At 37.7% G+C, this 17,929-nt stretch overlaps 1 protein-coding gene across 18 annotated transcripts in view; it reads right to left on the bottom strand.

Annotated features, from left to right (window-relative positions):
• GPHN (gephyrin) overlaps positions 1 to 17,929 on the bottom strand; it is a 520,258-nt gene that overhangs the window by 35,877 nt on the left and 466,452 nt on the right. For all 18 annotated transcript variants that reach the window (XM_070469503.1, XM_070469504.1, XM_070469505.1 and 15 more), the window contains one exon: positions 15,250 to 15,371. In XM_070469503.1, coding sequence (XP_070325604.1) covers positions 15,250 to 15,371 — 122 coding nt within the window. The remainder of the gene's footprint in view (positions 1 to 15,249; positions 15,372 to 17,929) is intronic.

Here is a 17,929-nt window from a genome sequence, read left to right as displayed (position 1 = left end):
CACATCTGCCAGAATGGCTATTATAAAAAAGACAATGGTTATAAAGAAAAAATAACAAGTGTTGGCAAGAATATGGAGAAAAGGAGGCTCTTCTGCAGTGCTGGAGGGATGTAAATTGGTGCAGCCACTATGGAAGACATCTTGGAGCTTTCTTAAATAATTAAAAATACAACTACCATATGATCCACCAATTCCACTTCTGTGTATATTTCCAAAGAATATTCCCAAGAAATATTTTGTATACAAGAAATCTTGTATATTTCCAAGAAATATTTTGAAAAGATATATGTATCACTATGTTCACTGTAGCACTATCCACAATAGTGAAGACAGGTAAGCAACTGGTGTCCACTGATAGATGACTGGATAAGTAGAAGAGGCGGTATGTATACAGTGTGTGTGGAATACTACTCAGCCATAAAAATGAATAAAATCTTGCCATTTGTGACAACATAGATAGACCTACAGGGGATTATGCTAAGTGAAATTAGTCAGACAGAGAAAGACAAATACAGTATGATTTCCCTTATATGTGGAATCTAAAAAACAAGACAAATGAACAAACACATCAGAACAGAAACAGAGTTACAGATACAGAGAACAAACAGGTGATTGCTAGAGGGGAGGAGATGAGGGAATGAATGAAATAGGTGAGGGAAATTAAGAGGTACAAACTTACAAAATAAATGAGTCACAGGGATGAAATGTACAGTATGGGAATACAGTCAATAATAATGTAATATATTTGTATGATGACAGATGGTAACTAACATTGTGGTGATCATTTTGTAATGTATAGAAATACTGAGTCACTATGTTGTATAATAAGAACTAACACAGTGTTGTAGATCAATTACAGTTCAATAAACCAACCAACCAACCCATGTAAAAAGAGATCAGACTTGTGATTACCAGAGGCAGGTGGCAGCGGGGAAGAGGGATCGGATAAGGCAGTGGAAAGGTACCAACTTCCAGTTAAAAGATAAATAAGTACTAGGGATGTAATGTTCAACATGATTAATTAACATTGCTGTATGTTATATATGCAAGTTCTTAGGAGAGTAAATCCTTAGACCTCTCATCACAAGAAAAAAATTTTTTCATTTTGTATCTACACAAGATGATGGTCACTAAATTTACTGTGGCAATCATTTAAAGATGTATGTAAGTCAAAAGATTTTTAAAAAATTTTTTTATTGGAGTAGATTTACAATGTTGTGGTAGTTTCAGTGGTACAGTAAAAATGACTCAGTTATATAATTCATTAATCCACTCTATTTTAGATTCTTTTCCCATAAAGATTATTACAGAGTTTTGAGTAGACTTCCTTGTGCTATACAGCAGGTCCTTATTAGTTAACTATCCTTATAGGTCAATTCTAATGTCCCAACTTATCCCTCCTCCCCTTTCCCCCTTATACCTAAAAACTTGTTTTCGACATCTGTGACTCTATTTCTATTTTGTAAGTAAGTTCACCATTTTTTTGAGATTCCTATATAAGCAATATCACATGACATTTGTCTTTCCCTGTCTGACTTACTTTACTCAGCATGACAATTTCTAGTCTATCCATGGTGCTGCAAATGACATTATTTCATTCTTTTTTATGGCTGAGTAATATTCCATTATATATATATATATGTGTGTGTGTGTGTGTGTATCCCACATCTTCTTTATCCAGTCCTTTGTTGACGGACATTTAAGTTGCTTCTATGTCCTGGCTATTGTAAACAGTGCTGTGATGAACACGTAGCACTATTTACAATAGTGCATGTATTACCTCATACTGGTCAGAATGGCATCATCAAAAATCTACAAACAATAAACGCTGGAGAGGGTGTGGAGAAAAGGGAACCCTCTTACACTGTTGGTGGGAATGCAAATTGGTAAATCATTATGGAGAACAGTATGCAGGTTTCTTATAAAACTAAATATAGACCTATCATAATTCAAATGATTATACTGTATACCTTAAAATTATACAGTGCTGTATGTCAGTTATATCTCAATAAAACTGGAAAAAAATTGTATTTGTCTTAACTTACTATAATCCTGATTCTGGCATAATTTTTTTTGCTTTACCATGTAGTCTACTACAAAGTCAAAACAAAGACAGAACCTTTACCCAAGATTAGTTTTTATGGATTTCAGACAGAGTATTCAGAATGCAAATGCAGTTTTATTTTAAAATATTTAATATAAACACACAGATGGACAACAACTGCTAATTAGTTTCTTGTTTCATCTGTTATACCAACTGTGAGCTGTATCATTTTAAGAAGAGTGAAGATGACAGTAGGAGGGTGAGAAGAAATTCTAGGATTTGGAGATGAAAGAATAATGGCTGTTGATCATACCGAGATTACAAAAAAGACAGTTAAAGATAAACTAATCATATACTAATTTCTTCAGAAGTCAAGGAAGGATAAATTCCTGAATTATAAATACTTCCTGGGTGTCTATTTCAGGTACAGGATCAAACTGTATATTCATATAGTGATCATTTAGTTCTCCTTCATTCCCACTGGGTTTTTAAAGAATATGGAATCATATAAAAATAGAACAAAGTATGGTCACCACCTTTATGTTTACAAATCAGTGCCGAAAACATATGAAAAAATTTAGAAAGATGAATAAAAGGAGCAATTAAATTAACACTGATTGATGGAATTTAAATACATTAATTAAAATGAAAATACATATGAAAAGAGAAGAGAATGATCAGAATTGGTCTGGAATAATTAGGAAAGGCTTTCTGGACATATTGCTTTTTATGAGGTCCAGGTCATATGAGAAAAAATTTCTAAAATTACAGTAGTACCTAGAGGTAATTCTCGGAAAAAACGGTCACGTCAACTGTAATAGCAACTCCTAAGGATTAAAAAAGGCAAATGCAGTAGGATGAAAAAGTCTGTCATTAAGAGTAGGAAGACTCTTTTGTCAATACCATAACGTTTGTTACAATAAAAAATATTTTTGGTTAGCCAATAGAAAATAAGTGATCAGAAAATAAATCTATTATGTTGACTTAAAATTAAAACTTTGTATTTTGAACAGAAAAGGGTATTTATTCCATAAAGGAAGTTGGTAGTTTATGAAGAGGATATGAACCAATTAAATCCAGATCTAAATTCTGACTGATATATATGAGATTTCTAGTTCTATAAATTAAGCCTGGGAAGCTAGGATATGTTTGGTTCACAAATCGGAGGATGTTAAGGCACTGGGCTTTGCCCAAATAATCACTGTACTGTTAAGTCTAGCTTGTTAATTCCTGCCAAATGTGCCAGTTTTAAAAGAATCCAATTTGCTATCTTACTGCTTGTTCCTCTTGTTTCATGGTTTAATTCAAGGAGGCAGCTTCACAAATTGGCAGCAGTAGGATCAGGAAATTTAAATCCAAAACATCAATTTATGACAGAACCAAGCAAGCCCAGCATGATTTGAATGGGGTAGGCTTATGGGATGGCAATTTTCCAGAAAGGGGAATTCTTTCCTTAATTAAGGGAATTTCCCAGCCCTCCAGCCCCTGAAAGGCTAGAACAGAAAGTACAAGTCAGCAGTTTGAAAGCTACATTTACCAAGCTGTTTCAAAACTGATGTAGAAATATAAGCAGCTCAACAGTTAAACTCAGTTTTAGGAATGATATAATTTCAATCAATGCTGAACTTCATTAAAAAAAAATTTCTCCAAGTGGATTTTGTATATTTGAACCATGATCACTGCTTGTTATATTTAAGAGGTAAATGTGTAAGATCACTCAAAGCCAGTGGGATAACTCTCCAACTTTTAACATTAGAAGCTTCCTAAATCTATTTGGAATTCTGCTTCCCCATCCTACCCCACATTCTTCAGAAATATAAAATGAATCATCTGAGGTATAAAGCTTTTCATTGTGCTTTTTTTTTGAGATGTGCCTCAGTTACTAATTCAGTTTTGTTGTCAGAGACATATTTTCTGATCTGCTCCCACGGCTAAGGTTTTTGTACCCACTTTGAGGGAACCCTGTAAGATTTTTCTGGATAGTTGCACAGTTGGAAGTTTCTAGGTACCATGGAAAAGGAGGGTGGTATAGGATAAGAAGGCAGGGTTGTATAATCTAGAGGAGGTACTCCTACTAAGGCATAGGATTTCCAAGACAAATCTTATCCTGGCTTTTATGGAGCTTGTTACTGTGATGGGAAAGAAAACAACTCTGGCTCAATAGGAACAAATCCTTTTCTCACCCTGTTTAGGCCACATCAGGACCCTGAGGGAAAAGAGGAAAATGTAAAACTAGAGAAGCACATATATGCCAAATGCCTAATATATTAACCAAGTCTGGCCGCAACTGTCGTGGCTGGCGCACACAGTACTCTGTACTCACATACATATGCAACCATCCTCATTTGTCTGAGACTCTCCACAGTAGGGAACAATAGTTCATGCTGCCTGGGAGGACAAAAGGAGGCTCACGGGTTTTTGAACCAGTCATGGGGAAAAGAAGACTAGGATATCTACTGTTCCATATTCAAAGTAGAAATAGGATGGTGCTTAGAAGTACTTCAGCCCTGTAAACACCCACTAATTTGTACCTGTTTGACATCCCCAGGTTTGACCAGTTTCATATTCAGGCTATATTCACTATTCCCCTCTTTCCTTTCCTATTACTTCCTAGAATTCATTGAGTAGCTACCATGCGCTGGCAATATTCTAAATGCTAAGTATAAAGCCATGAACAATTTGTTTCACATGCCTACCACCAAGCAGTTGAAGACGGCAGTTATTTTATTTATCATTTTACCCCTGCTTTCGCTTTAGCTCTGCATACATCAGACACTCAATAAATGGTCATAAAATGAATAAAATAGAAATTTAAAAGCTATCAAATAATTGTGGGTATATGGTAAGATTTAGTTATAAAGATCTTCATCAATTACTCACAATTGAGAAAGATTAGGGAATAATCTAATGTCTGTCAACAAGGGGTTGTATCCATCAGTCAAATTCTACTTTTTACTATATAATAATACGTATGCAGGTCAGGAAGCAGCAGTTAGAACTGGACACAGACTGGTTCCAAATAGGAAAAGGAATATGTCAAGACTGTATAATGTCACCATGCTTATTCAACTTACATGCAGAGTACATCATGAGAAATGCTGGGCTGGATGAAGCACAAGCTGGAATCAAGATGGCTGAGAGAAATATCAGTAACCTCAGATATGCAGATGACACCACCCTTATGGCAGAAAGTGAAGAAGAACAAAAGAGCCTCTTGATAAAAGTGAAAGTGGAGAGTGAAAAAGTTGGGTTAAAGGTCAACATTCATAAAACTAAGATCATGGTGTCTGGTCCCATCACTTCATGGCAAATAGATGGGGAAACAGTGAAAACAGTGGCAGACTTTATTTTGGGGGGCTCCAAAATCACTGCAGATGGTGACTGCAGCCATGAAATTAAAAGATGCCTGCTCCTTGGAAGAAAAGTTATGACCAACCTAGATAGCATAATAAAAAGCAGAGACACTGCTTTGTCAACAAAGGTCCATCTAGTCAAGGCTATGGTTTTCCCAGTAGTCATGTATGGATGTGAGAGTTGGACTATAAAGAAAGCTGAGAGCCAAAGAATTGATGCTTTTGAACTATGGTGTTGGAGAAGACCCTTCAGAGTCCCTTGGACTGCAAGGAGATCCTACCAGTCCATCCTAAAGGAAATCAGCCCTGAACGTTCATTGGAAGGACTGATGCTGAAGCTGAAACTCCAATACTTTGGCCACCTGATGCGAAGAACTGACTCATCTGAAAAGACCCTGATGCTGGGAAAGACTGAAGGCAAGAGAAGGGGACGACAGAGGATGAGATGGTTGGATGGCATCACTGACTCAATGGATATGAGTTTGAGTCAACTCTAGTAGTTGGTGATGGACAGGGAGGCCTGGAGTGCTGAAGTCCATGGGGTTGCAAAGAGTCGGACACGACTGACTGACTGAACTGAACTGAATATGGAGGTATTAAAATGACATAGCAGAGTACTATGTAATGATATGGACAGATGTTATGATGTACTCAGTAAAAAAGTTGAAGGAAGATGGAAGGTAAAAATGAGTATGGGTGTTAGTCGCTCAGTCTTCTTCTTATCTGACTCTTCGCAACCCCCTGGGCTGTACCCTGCTAAGCTCCTCTGTCCTTGGAATTTTCCAGGCAAGAAAACTAGAGTGGGTTGCCATTCCCTTCTTCAGGAGATCTTCCTGACCCAGAGACTGAACCTGGGTCTCCTGCATTGCAGGCAGATTCTTTACCATCTGAGCCACCAGGGAAGCTGAAAATAAGTACAATTTCTTGTTTTTTTCCTATACACATTCACATACACATAAACTCTACATGCATAGAATTAAAGACAAGATGAACAGTAATAGTGGAAAAGATCAATGAAACTAACGGCTGTTTCTTCAAAAATGTAAACAAAATGGGTAAACCTTTAGCCAACTCATCAGGAAAAAAGAGAGAGGACCCAAATAAATAAAATGTACTTCTTGCCATGCCTACAGTATCTTGCTGTGCTAAGGTTCTGATGTGGTCTTGTTCAGAATTTGCTCCTCTAAGTCAGAAAACTTCGTTTATTTAGGGGTCCAGATGATAAAAAATAAATCCTCCTGCCTTTTTTTCTGTCCACTTCTATAAAACCTAAAGATCTAGGATTTTGCAGCTCAAGTCCTTTTCATTCATTCATATATATAATCAGTATTTAATTCCAAAGTTAAACTAAATTTTCCTCTCTGGCCTTTGAAATACTGACAATTACTATTTACTTAGAGGTTTTGTTTTATCTATTAAATGGATGTAGAATATTTAGTTTATTAACTTTAATATTAGTAAATTGTGGTTGTTAAGCCTAATTAACTCCAGTACTCTTGCCTGGAAAATCCCATGAATGGAGGAGTCTGGTTGGCTGCAGTCCATGGGGTCATTAGTAGCCGGACATGACTGAGTGATTTCACTTTCACTTTTCAATTTCATGCATTGGAGAAGGAAATGGCAACCCACTCCAGTATTCTTGCCTGGAGAATCCCAGGGACGGGGGAAACTGGTGGGCTGCTGTCTGTGGGGTCGTACAGAGTCGGACAAGACTGAAGCGACTTAGAAGGAGCAGCGGCAAGCCTAATTAAGAGGAAAGTAAATAGGAAAAGGAGTACTTCAAGGCTCTATATTGTCACCCTGCTTATTTAACTTATATGCAGAGTACATCATGAGAAACGCTGGGCTGGATGAAGCACAAGCTGGAATCAAGATGGCTGGGAGAAATATCAATAACCTCAGGTATGCAGATGACACCACCCTTATGGCAGAAAGTGAAGAAGAGCTAAAAAGCCTCTTGATGAAAGTGAAAGAGGAGAGTGAAAAAGCTGGCTTAAAGCTTAACATTCAGAAAACTAAGATCATGGTGTCTGGTCCCATCACTTCATGGCAAATAGATGGGGAAACAGTGGAAACAGTGGCAGACTTTATTTTGGGGGGCTCCAAAATCAATGCAGATGGTGACTGCAGCCATGAAATTAAAAGACGCTTACTCCTTGGAAGGGAAGTTATGACCAACCTAGACAGCATATTAAAAAGCAGAGACATTACTTTGCCAACAAAGGTCCATCTAGTCAAGACTATGGTTTCTCCAGTAGTCATGTATGGATGTGAGAGTTGGACTGTGAAGAAAGCTGAGTGCTGAAGGATTGATGCTTTTGAACTGTGGTGTTGGAGAAGACTGCAAGGAGATCCAACCAGTCCATCCTAAAGGCGATCAGTCCTGGCTGTTCATTAGAAGGACTGATGCTGAAGCTGAAACTCCAATACTTTGGCCACCTCATGCAAAGAGTTGACTCATTGGAAAATACCCTGATGCTGGGAGGGATTGGGGGCAGGAGGAGAAGGGGACGACAGAGGATGAGATGGCTGGATGGTATCACCGACTCAATGGACATGAGTCTGAGTAAAGTCTGGGAGTTGGTGATGGACAGGGAGGCCTGGCGTGCTGCGATTCATGGGGTAGAGCAAAGAGCTGGACATGACTGGGTGACTGAACTGAACTGAACTGAACTGATGATAGAGGAAAAGGAGAAAGATCCTAGAGTTAGACAGGCCTGGGTTGGCTTGCTATTTTGTCTTCTCCATTCTCTCCTACTCTGAAGACACTGTGAACTTGGTAATAATAAATTACCCAAAGGTAATAAATGCTGCAGAAGTGGCTCTAGTAGTTGTGGGAGGAAAGATAAAAGAAGAGATTATAATAGGAAAGGGTAAGACTCTGAACAACTTATTTAATTTTTTTGAGCTTCAGTAGTATTGGGTTGGCCAAAAATTTCATTTGTCTCATGGGTTTTTCCACCCCACTCCAGTACTCTTGCCTGGAAATCCCATGGATAGAGGAGCCTGGTGGGCTGCAGTCCATGGGGTCTCTAAGAGTCAGACACGATTGAGCGACTTCACTTTCACTTTTACTTTTCGCTTTCATGCACTGGAGAAGGAAATGGCAACCCACTCCAGTGTTCTTGCCTGGAGAATCCCAGGGACGGGGAAGCCTGGTGGGCTGCCATCTATGGGGTCGCACAGAGTCGGACACGACTGAAGCGACTTAGCAGCAGCAGCAGCAGCAACATGGGTTTTTCCAAAACATCTTGTGGAAAAACCCAAAAGAACTTTTTGGCTAACCCAATATTATATACAAAATGAGGATAAAAGACACTCATCTGGATCTGTTGTACTATGAGGCCTAAATAAGACAAGTGACAAAAGTGCAGTATGGGGTTATATATATAGTAGGTAGTAAGTAAAGATTTGTGTCTCTTCCCAGGTAAAGACTGACAAGTTTGGAGTGAGGAGGCTGGAGGTAATGGGTATGGATTAGCTGGGGAGGAAAGAGGGGAGTAAAATGGAATTGAAATCTTCTTTGTAGTTCTTACTAATAACTATCTTATTCATCTCTGTAGTACCAAGTGAAATGAAAGTTTTTCAGTCATGTCTGACTCTTTGTGACCACATGGACTGTAGCCTGCCAGGCTCCTCTGTCCATGGAATTTTCCAGGCAAGAATACTGGAGTGGGTTGCCAATTCCTTCTCCCTGTAGTACCAAAGATTGAGATAATGTCTGATGTAGCATAACACTTCATGAAACTCTCTTGAATTATTAGAGTACTCTTGCTAAGTCATTTCAGTTTTGTCCAACTCTTTGGGACCCCATAGACAGTAGCCCACCAGGCTCTTCTGTCCATGGGATTCTCCAGGCAAGAATACTGGAATGGGTTGCCATGTCCTTCTCCAGGGGATCTTCCTGACCCAGGAATCGAACCTGTATCCATGGCTCTAGCAATGCAGGCAGATTCTTAACGCCTGAGCCACTGGGAAGTATGCTTACCCATATAAAATAAAACCCCAATTCTGCCATAGTACATAATTTGCACCATGGAAAGATCATATTGGTAGCAGAATAGATGGTGAGTTGGAAGAGAACAAGATTTGAAGCAGGGAGGCCAGTTAAGAGGCTAGTTTCACATGTCTAAACAAAAAGTAAATGGAACCCCAAACTAAGCCAGGATGGTAGACAGGAAGAGAGGAAAGTATAAGAAATACTGATGGAAGAAATTGTAAGGGATTTAAATGCAGGGGTAAGTGAGAGCTAGAAATTTTCCATTCAGGTTTTTCCTGGCTTGGGAGACTGGGTGGCTGGTGTGGGCAGTTGCTGAGCCAGAAAACTCAGTTTAGTTCAGTTCAGTTGCACAGTCGTGTCCGACTCTTTGCGATCCCATGGACAGCAGCACGCCAGGCATCCCTGTCTATTACCAACTCCCAGAGTTTACTCAAACTCATGTCCATTGAGTCGGTGATGCCATCCAACCATCTCATCCTCTGTCGTCCCCTCCTCCTCCTGCCTTCAATCTTTCATCAGGGTCTTTTCAAATGAGTCAGTTCTTAGCATCAGGTAGCCAGGGTATTGGAGTTTCAGCTTCAACATCAGTCCTTCCAATGAACATTCAGGGCTGATTTCCTTTAGGATGGACTGGTTGGATCTCCTTGCAGTCCAAGGGACTCTGAAGAGTCTTCTCCAACACCACAGTTCAAAAGCATCAATTCTTCAGCGCTCAGATATCTTTATAGTCCAACTCTCATATACATGACTACTGGAAAAACCATAGCCTTGACTAGACGGACCTTTGTTGGCAAAGTAATGTCTCTGCTTTTTAATATGCTGTCTAGTTTAGTCATAACTTTTCTTCTAAGGAGCGTCTTTTAATTTCATGGCTGCAGTCACCATCTGCAGTGATTTTGGAGCCCCCCAAAATAAAGTCTGCCACTGTTTCTACTGTTTCCCCATCTATTTGCCATGAAGTGATGGGACCAGATGCCATGATCTTAGTTTTCTGAATGTTGAGTTTTAAGGCAACTTTTTTCACTCTCCTCTTTCACTTTCATCAAGAGGTTCTTTAGCTCTTCTTCACTTTCTGCCATAAGGGTGGTGTTATCTGCATATCTGAGATTATTGATATTTCTCCCAGCAATCTTGATTCCAGCTTGTGCTTCATCCAGCCCAGCGTTTCTCATGATGTATTCTGTATAGAAGTTAAAAAACTCAAGGACATGGAATAAAAGATGGCAGTGGAGGCAGGCAGTGAGAGAGGAAAGAAGGGACAATCAATTTAGTTTGGACATGTTGAGTTTGCTCTGCCTATCAAACTTAAAAAGAAAATACACCTAGCAAGCAGGTAGATCTAGGCATATAGCTCAAGACAGAGATCAGATTTGGGAGTCAGCATAAAGAATTAGAAGGAAAGATAGTCAAGGGTGAGCCATGGTTGACACTTAATACTTGGAAATGAGCATAGGAAGAGATGCTGCCAAAACCAAGAAAGGATAAACTACTAATGGAGAATGAAGAAGCTGAAATGGTGTTTTGCTAGAGAGGGATGTAGGAGTGTGACAGATCTAATAACTGGGTTTTGCAAGCATTTTATTTGTGTTTATAGAATAGACACATACCATTTCAATGAGGCTTTGTAGTGGTGGTGATGGTTTACTTGCTAAGTTGTAGCTGACTCTTAAAATTGCATAGACTGTAGCCCACCAGGCTCCTCCTCTGTCCATGGTATTTCCCAGGCAAGAATACTGGAGTGGGTTGCCATTTCCTTCTCCAGGGGATCTTCCCAACCCAGGGATTGAACCTTCATCTCCTGCACTGCAGGTTGTCCCCTGCATTGCAAACAGATTCTTTATGGGAGCCACCAAGGAAGTCCTGATACATGATTAAATATACTACATCCTTTTACTTCCTGTGATCCATGGAACAGTGGCTTGATATCCTAGGAGCTTGTTAGAAATGCAAAATCTTGGCCCACTCCAGTTTTGCTGTATCAGAATCCAAATTTTTAATAAGCTCCTCAGATGACGTGCATAGATTCACAGTCAGTACTTCTGAACTGAACAAGAAATAAACTGTATTGTTCTTATTTCTAATAGGTCTCCAACTTTAGTCCATGTGATAACACCTGGTCAGATTATCTTTCCAAAATAATGATTTACTATGCCAATTCTGCTCTTAAAAGAGCGGTACATTTAAGCAAGTTGGGTAGTTTTGCCTGGATTGCAAATCCTTTCAAGATTTGGCCTCAAATTTCTATCAAATTTACACGTATCCTTCTTCCTAGACCTCCTATTTTAAACAGCCTGTCCTGACCTAAGTTGTTCATTTCCACTTCTCTGTTTCTGTTCATTCCCTGTTTCCTACTTGGTTAACACATTCTTTCTAGCTACACAAATCCTACCCATCCTTTCTGTTCTAGCTAAAAATTCCCCTTTTTAAAACTCTCACAGACCATTCCAACCTATATCATGCTTATCTTTTGACATATTTATATTTATTCTCTTTTCTTCATAATGATAGTTAATTCCAAGAAATTTAGATTTCATTTCCACCTCTGCCACTCACTTGTATAATTCTGGGAAAGTTCAATTAACATCTCTGGGTTTAAAAATTCATCTTTTTCATACATGTGGCCAACAGGCACATGAGAAGATGCTCAACATCACTATCCCATCAGAGTCACAGTGAAATGTCACTTAACACTTGTCACAATGGCTATTATTAAAAAGACCACAAATAACAAATGTTTTATATAGTCTTATTCTTCAATTTTAACATTTATTGTTAAAGTTATGGAAGGTGATAAGAAAAAGAGCTGAGAAATCTAATCATGTAGAATTTAAACCCAGACTGAAACATTTTGAAAGTAATAAAAATAGTACTCTTACTCCCTACTGTTATCTGCCTAGCTGAGTAAGGGTTCTGTGATTGCTGACATTTTGAGTTATTTCTCTCCCTGCTTTAAACATAGGGTAGTTTCTCTCAGGACTCTGCTTATTTCCCTGGAGAGTTTCACACAAAGGCTTCTGTATAACAACCTTTGTTTCATAAGCAAATGTCTTATACAGGAAAAAGAATGAAGAGGGAGGCAACCTTCACAGAATATCAACAGGCTACAGATTAAATGTACCTTGTTTCCTCTGCTAAATTCCCAGCAAAGATTTCCATCTGAACAGTTATAAATTCTTTCCTCCCACATTCCACCTCTGTATTTTAAACCATTTACTTTGGGCTTTTTCAATATAGCACTCTAAGACTGAGAAAATTTAGATTTGCATCAATTGTACTTTAAAAAATTGTTCTCAGTTTTATGTAAGGTATTCAGTCCAAGAAAAGAGTACACTAAAGATCTGCATATTCTCAGAATTGCCTATATCTAGCTTACAGTTTTGTTGTTCTTAATTAATTATTGGGAAATTATTGGTACATTAATTATTGGGAAATGTCTATAGCAAGTCAACAATTAGCCCCAGACAATCAAATATTAGCTTATCAACACAGTAACCTTTTAATAGTGTTTTGGCTTTCATAGTAACACAATGCAACATGTAGTATATATAACAAGTTACTTCCTTTTTAATACAAAAGTACAACAGTAGGAGGAGAGAATGAACAGAATTGTAGTCTAGAACAGCGTAAGGTAAAAATGATACACACAAACAAAAAGCACCTATTACCTTATGATAGTCTTAGAGCTCATGAATGCACCTGGTGGCAGGGCCAGAGTTAGCAGTGGGTAGGAAACAAACTCAAAATCTGGTGAGTTTGTTCCTTAGAACTTCAGGCCTGCTCTGTGCTGTTGGAACTCTTGGATTCATCCTATTTCTTTTCAGAAATTAATTTTTGTCATCTTTAAAGGTGTATCTGCATCAGGATAATTTTTAGATATGACCGTCTCTGAGAAATGTACATCAGGCCTCGCTCACTTAGGCTGGCAGCAGAGGGGCAGAAGGAAGTATGAAGGAAGGGATGTATGTATATTTATATTTTGATGATAACCATCCATGTGTGTGCATCTCTTGATTGTACAACAGGGATGCATTGTTAAGTATTCAACGGAAACATATTTCTTCAACAGTTTAGATCGGATAATGATGAACCCTCTTAGAAGTATTATACTTGGTGTACGCTGTTGCTTTATGTCTCACTTTTAATTGAACATTAAGGAACGTAGTATTTTAATCATAACTCTGCCATTATCTTTATCTAGAGGACTGTTGCCATTTTTGTCTTTTCTGAAGTTTTTGTCACCAAGAAAGGCAGGATTATATATTTTTTTCCTTCCAGATTGAGTTGGTGTGGTGTATTCTTGGTTATCAAAATACTCATAGCTTTGGGACTTTAAAACAGTAAACATTCATAATTTGTGAAACAGCATGATACATAACTGTATGATCATACTTACATAAAAATGGATGTTTAGTTGTGCAACGCACAAATTAACCTAGAAGGACACATCAAATGGTAAACTGCCTGTGATTATGAATGACTTTGCTTTTTGCATTTTTTGGTTTCCCATTATGCATGTTAACTCTTAAGAAATAAATGTTATCTTAAAAATCTTAAAAAAAAAAAAGACAAGTTACTGGTCAGGTTCAAATTTAACCCACTCCTTGTCTTTTCAGTGGGTTCTTTCTTTTCCTTCTGAGGGCTAGGGCGTCCGAGTCAAGTTAATACTAGGTGACCTGTAGTACTGACTTTACCAGCATGGGTTCTAAGTTGGCTGTTTACTTACCTATATGGACTTCTCTAGCACTAAACTTTCAGGTAATTATAAACGGTGAATTTAAAAAAAATGTTTGAAAATATGTCTAGTAGCCTTTACTCCAGTGTTCTCAGAGAAAGAAAAAATCAAGAGGTAAGAAGAGAACTTTAAAAGGTGAGATTAACATTAAAAACTATTACCTTTCAGGTTACTGGCAAGATGCTGTTTTAGGTCTGGACTATACTGTGTCCAGTTTGAGCCTAAGCTGGGGTTTATAGGTGTCTGAACATAGCTTGTGGAATGGTAGGGCAGAGCCTCTTCAAAAGCATATTTGAGCCCTGGGAAAGCACTCATCGTCAGAGAAGAAGGAGCCAGGCATAATGAGCTTTTCTTAGTGACAAGGTGGTGATAAGACAGGAGGAGGCAGTTATGGGTGTCAGATACATCAGGGTATCTATCACTCAGATCTGTCTCCTACCTTTGTCTCCAGCAGGCTGATATTGGAGGGTTACTAAGGGCAGGCACACCTCTTGTGAACTGGAAATAGTGCCGGGTGAAAGGTGGCATTTTGCATGGAAGGGGCTGCTCAGGAAGAGCAGACTTGATTTTGATCACAAGTGAGATACAGTTGGAGATTTAGAGAAATACTTGGGGAATTTAGCAGACAGCTGAGTTAATTGAGTAAATGGGGGTAATGTGCTCTTGGAGATGGGCAATTACAGTCAGTGTGCCTCCTTTTGTACTTACAGGTGGGTGAAGTCTGGAGAAACTCAAGTTATATAAGAACACAAAATCAACACAAAAGTCCTAGGAAATAATTGTACTTAAAGTTCAAAGCATCAGTTAGTGCTAATTTTGACATTTCTCTCTTACTCATCTTGCCTGTATCTTCCTTATCTTTCTTGAAACTAGTAAAAGTGTGAATAGGAATAACACCCATAGCAGAGCAACATATTTCTCTGGTTGTAAAAGGCTTTCCAGAAAAATGTCTACCACTAAAGGAAATAGACACCTCCACAAATCTTTGGCTTTTGAAGAATGAAATAAGTGGAAACTATGGAATTAAATCCCTTTCTCTTTAGCAACAATCTCACCTAGTTAGTATCCCCCAAATTTGTATTTGTGCCATAACAACTTCAAAATAAAATCCAATACTTACTTGTCTCCCACAATTCCCAAGTTGATTGTGGGGTAACCATGTTCCTGAATTGTTGCTAAGAGGGTTGAACGATTGCTGTCTCGAATCTTTCCTGGTAAGAGGTCATCTTCAGGATTTAGCAACTACAAAGCCAAAAAAACCACCACAAATTATTTTCTTAGGATAATACTGCCTATTGTTAATGGGAAAAAAAAAATAGATCTAATAAACAGAGTTTAGCATATCTAGCACCTACAACATTATCTGGCATCAGAAAGATATATACTCAAAGGATCTTTGGTAAATAGTGAAAGCCAGGAGAATGAAAAAACATTTCTCCAGAATTAAAAAACATGCAGAAATTCAAGTGACTAAATAGTAGGTCAAATATCACACCAGCTTTGGCTATAATTTGACAAAATAGTGCTCTGGAGATAGTGGCTTTCCCATGGCTGTTTACTGGGTCAAACCGGACAAACTTTCTATTTTCTCTTTCACTATTATTTTCAAAACTGTCTTTCACTGAGAATACTTACAGTAGAGACTCTGCCATGATATTCTCAAGTCTGAAGAGACTGATATTTTATCTTTTCTTTCAAGCTTTTGGCTATCTTTTGTGAAGCGGGATCAGTAATACCAAAAAAGTTAAACTTATTTGAAGGAGAAGGAGCCAGATATTTTGTCTATATTAGCAAACTTAAACAAGTAATACTTAACTGCACACACTCACAATTCCATGACTTTGAACTGAATCACCCTTTAGAGATTTAATATCTACAATTATATGTCATAAAGAAAATTATAAGAAATTTCTTTTATGTTAGGATGTCCTAGTGAGGCAGTATGGCATAGTAGCAAGAATCTGCCTTATTCAGATGAGGTTCAAATTCAAGTTGCCCAAATATGTTATTCCATAATATTCCCATTTATAATACACAGTGGTGGTAATAACTACCTTGAAAGGCAGCTGTTAGGATTGAGATAATGAACACTCAGTTAATATAGATAAATAGGAAATAAATGCAATTCTCTGTCCTTTATTAAATATTGAAAAAGCACCTAATTCCTATTGCCTTAATATTGTTACTTCTACATGCTAGTATAGATGGAATCAGTTGATAATGTGAACATAGATTTACACTAGATTATAAAATACTAAAGAGTAGGTGGTCCTTAACACACACACACACACACTCAACATGCAACTTTATACAATTTTAAGATGTAGTTTGATTTCAGAAAATTAGAAAATGAAAAAAAAGTACATCTTTGAAGTGAGAAAACCTGAAATATTATCTTAGGAGGCTGAAGTCAAGCCTGCATATTTCAGACACTTAGGCTGTTAATACAGTTAATACCTAGGGCTTTCTATATCAGTATTGCCAAACAGTAACCTCAAGTCCCTTCAGTCTTTCCTTCTGACCCATTAGTGATACCATGTGGCTGGACTTTTGGCTTTATGTTAGAAAAGTAGTAGCTTTTCAACCAACTGTCCCCTTAAAATATCTGGAGAAAGACTTTGATCATCTTATTCACTGTCACCTGGGAGACTTCCCTTCAAATCCTGTACTAATCTAACTTAATCAGATGCCATGTGACACTGCAACCCATTCGTATCCTTTGTCACTGGCAGAGCTGGGAAAACTGCTATTGCAGTACTAATATAGGTTGATTTTCTGATCTTAACTAACACATAGTTATTGAACTTATTATAATTTTATAAAGGCCAAGACTTACAGCTTTTTAACTGCATTAATCAGACAAGTTGCAACGGACAGAAAAGATTTTTTTCACAAAGGGTACTGACCACCAACTAAGGAATAAGATTTCCCTGATAATAGGGCGTTTTCTTTGCCATTCATGTTCCTCTCTGTTATTCTGCTGCACAAAGTTCCAGAAATAATAGAACAATTAGAGGTCACTGGCTGTTTGTCTGTAAAACTGACATAATGAAATATTAGCTAGTTAAATGAAGGTGTGGGATTTCCAGAGCATTTGAAGTATTTTCAAAGAAAATATACAGAATTGAACGAAAGATTATAAGGTTGCATACACTAGAATAAATTCACAATATTCCTCATTAAAATGGAATCTAATTTTCTGACATCTTCTGGTCATCTCTAGAATGATGCCTAAAACTTATTATAGTTAAAATGCAAAAGAAAACCTACAATATAAAGTAAAAAAACTTAACCCATTATCTTCATATCTTATTACTTTCTTATCTGCCAAATGCCAAATTTCAATTTCCTGTTTCTGTTACCATCAATGGTGCCATTGTATTTCCAGCTTTCAAACATTTAACCTTGATTTTTTTCCCTTTGTAGTCTACTATCTTCCCAAAGGTTTCAATCCTTAATTCTTACTCCATTCCTCAATGACCCTAGGTTTCCATTCACTCTCTTATCAACTCCCCATTCTTATGAATTTCAGGTATTCAATATATCTGAATTTTTTCAAAAGCCTTATAATTGGCTATCTTGCCAACAAACTCTTTTTTTCTGAGAGAAAATAGATACATCAACTTGCAAAAGAAGCAAAGTATACCAAACCATGATATTTAACACAAACTATCTTAAGTCAAATTGTTATAACACAAGATTATTCAGACCTATATACTCCTATAACATCATGGACAAATAGAGACAATGGTAAATCCATATGGACTCTTACTCCAAAGAAAAAATGAAGCTGTTTCAGC

This window comes from Odocoileus virginianus, chromosome 6, assembly GCF_023699985.2.
Source record: "Odocoileus virginianus isolate 20LAN1187 ecotype Illinois chromosome 6, Ovbor_1.2, whole genome shotgun sequence".
NCBI classification, from domain to species: Eukaryota; Metazoa; Chordata; class Mammalia; order Artiodactyla; family Cervidae; genus Odocoileus; species Odocoileus virginianus.
This window is presented reverse-complemented; position numbering and strand designations above follow the sequence as displayed.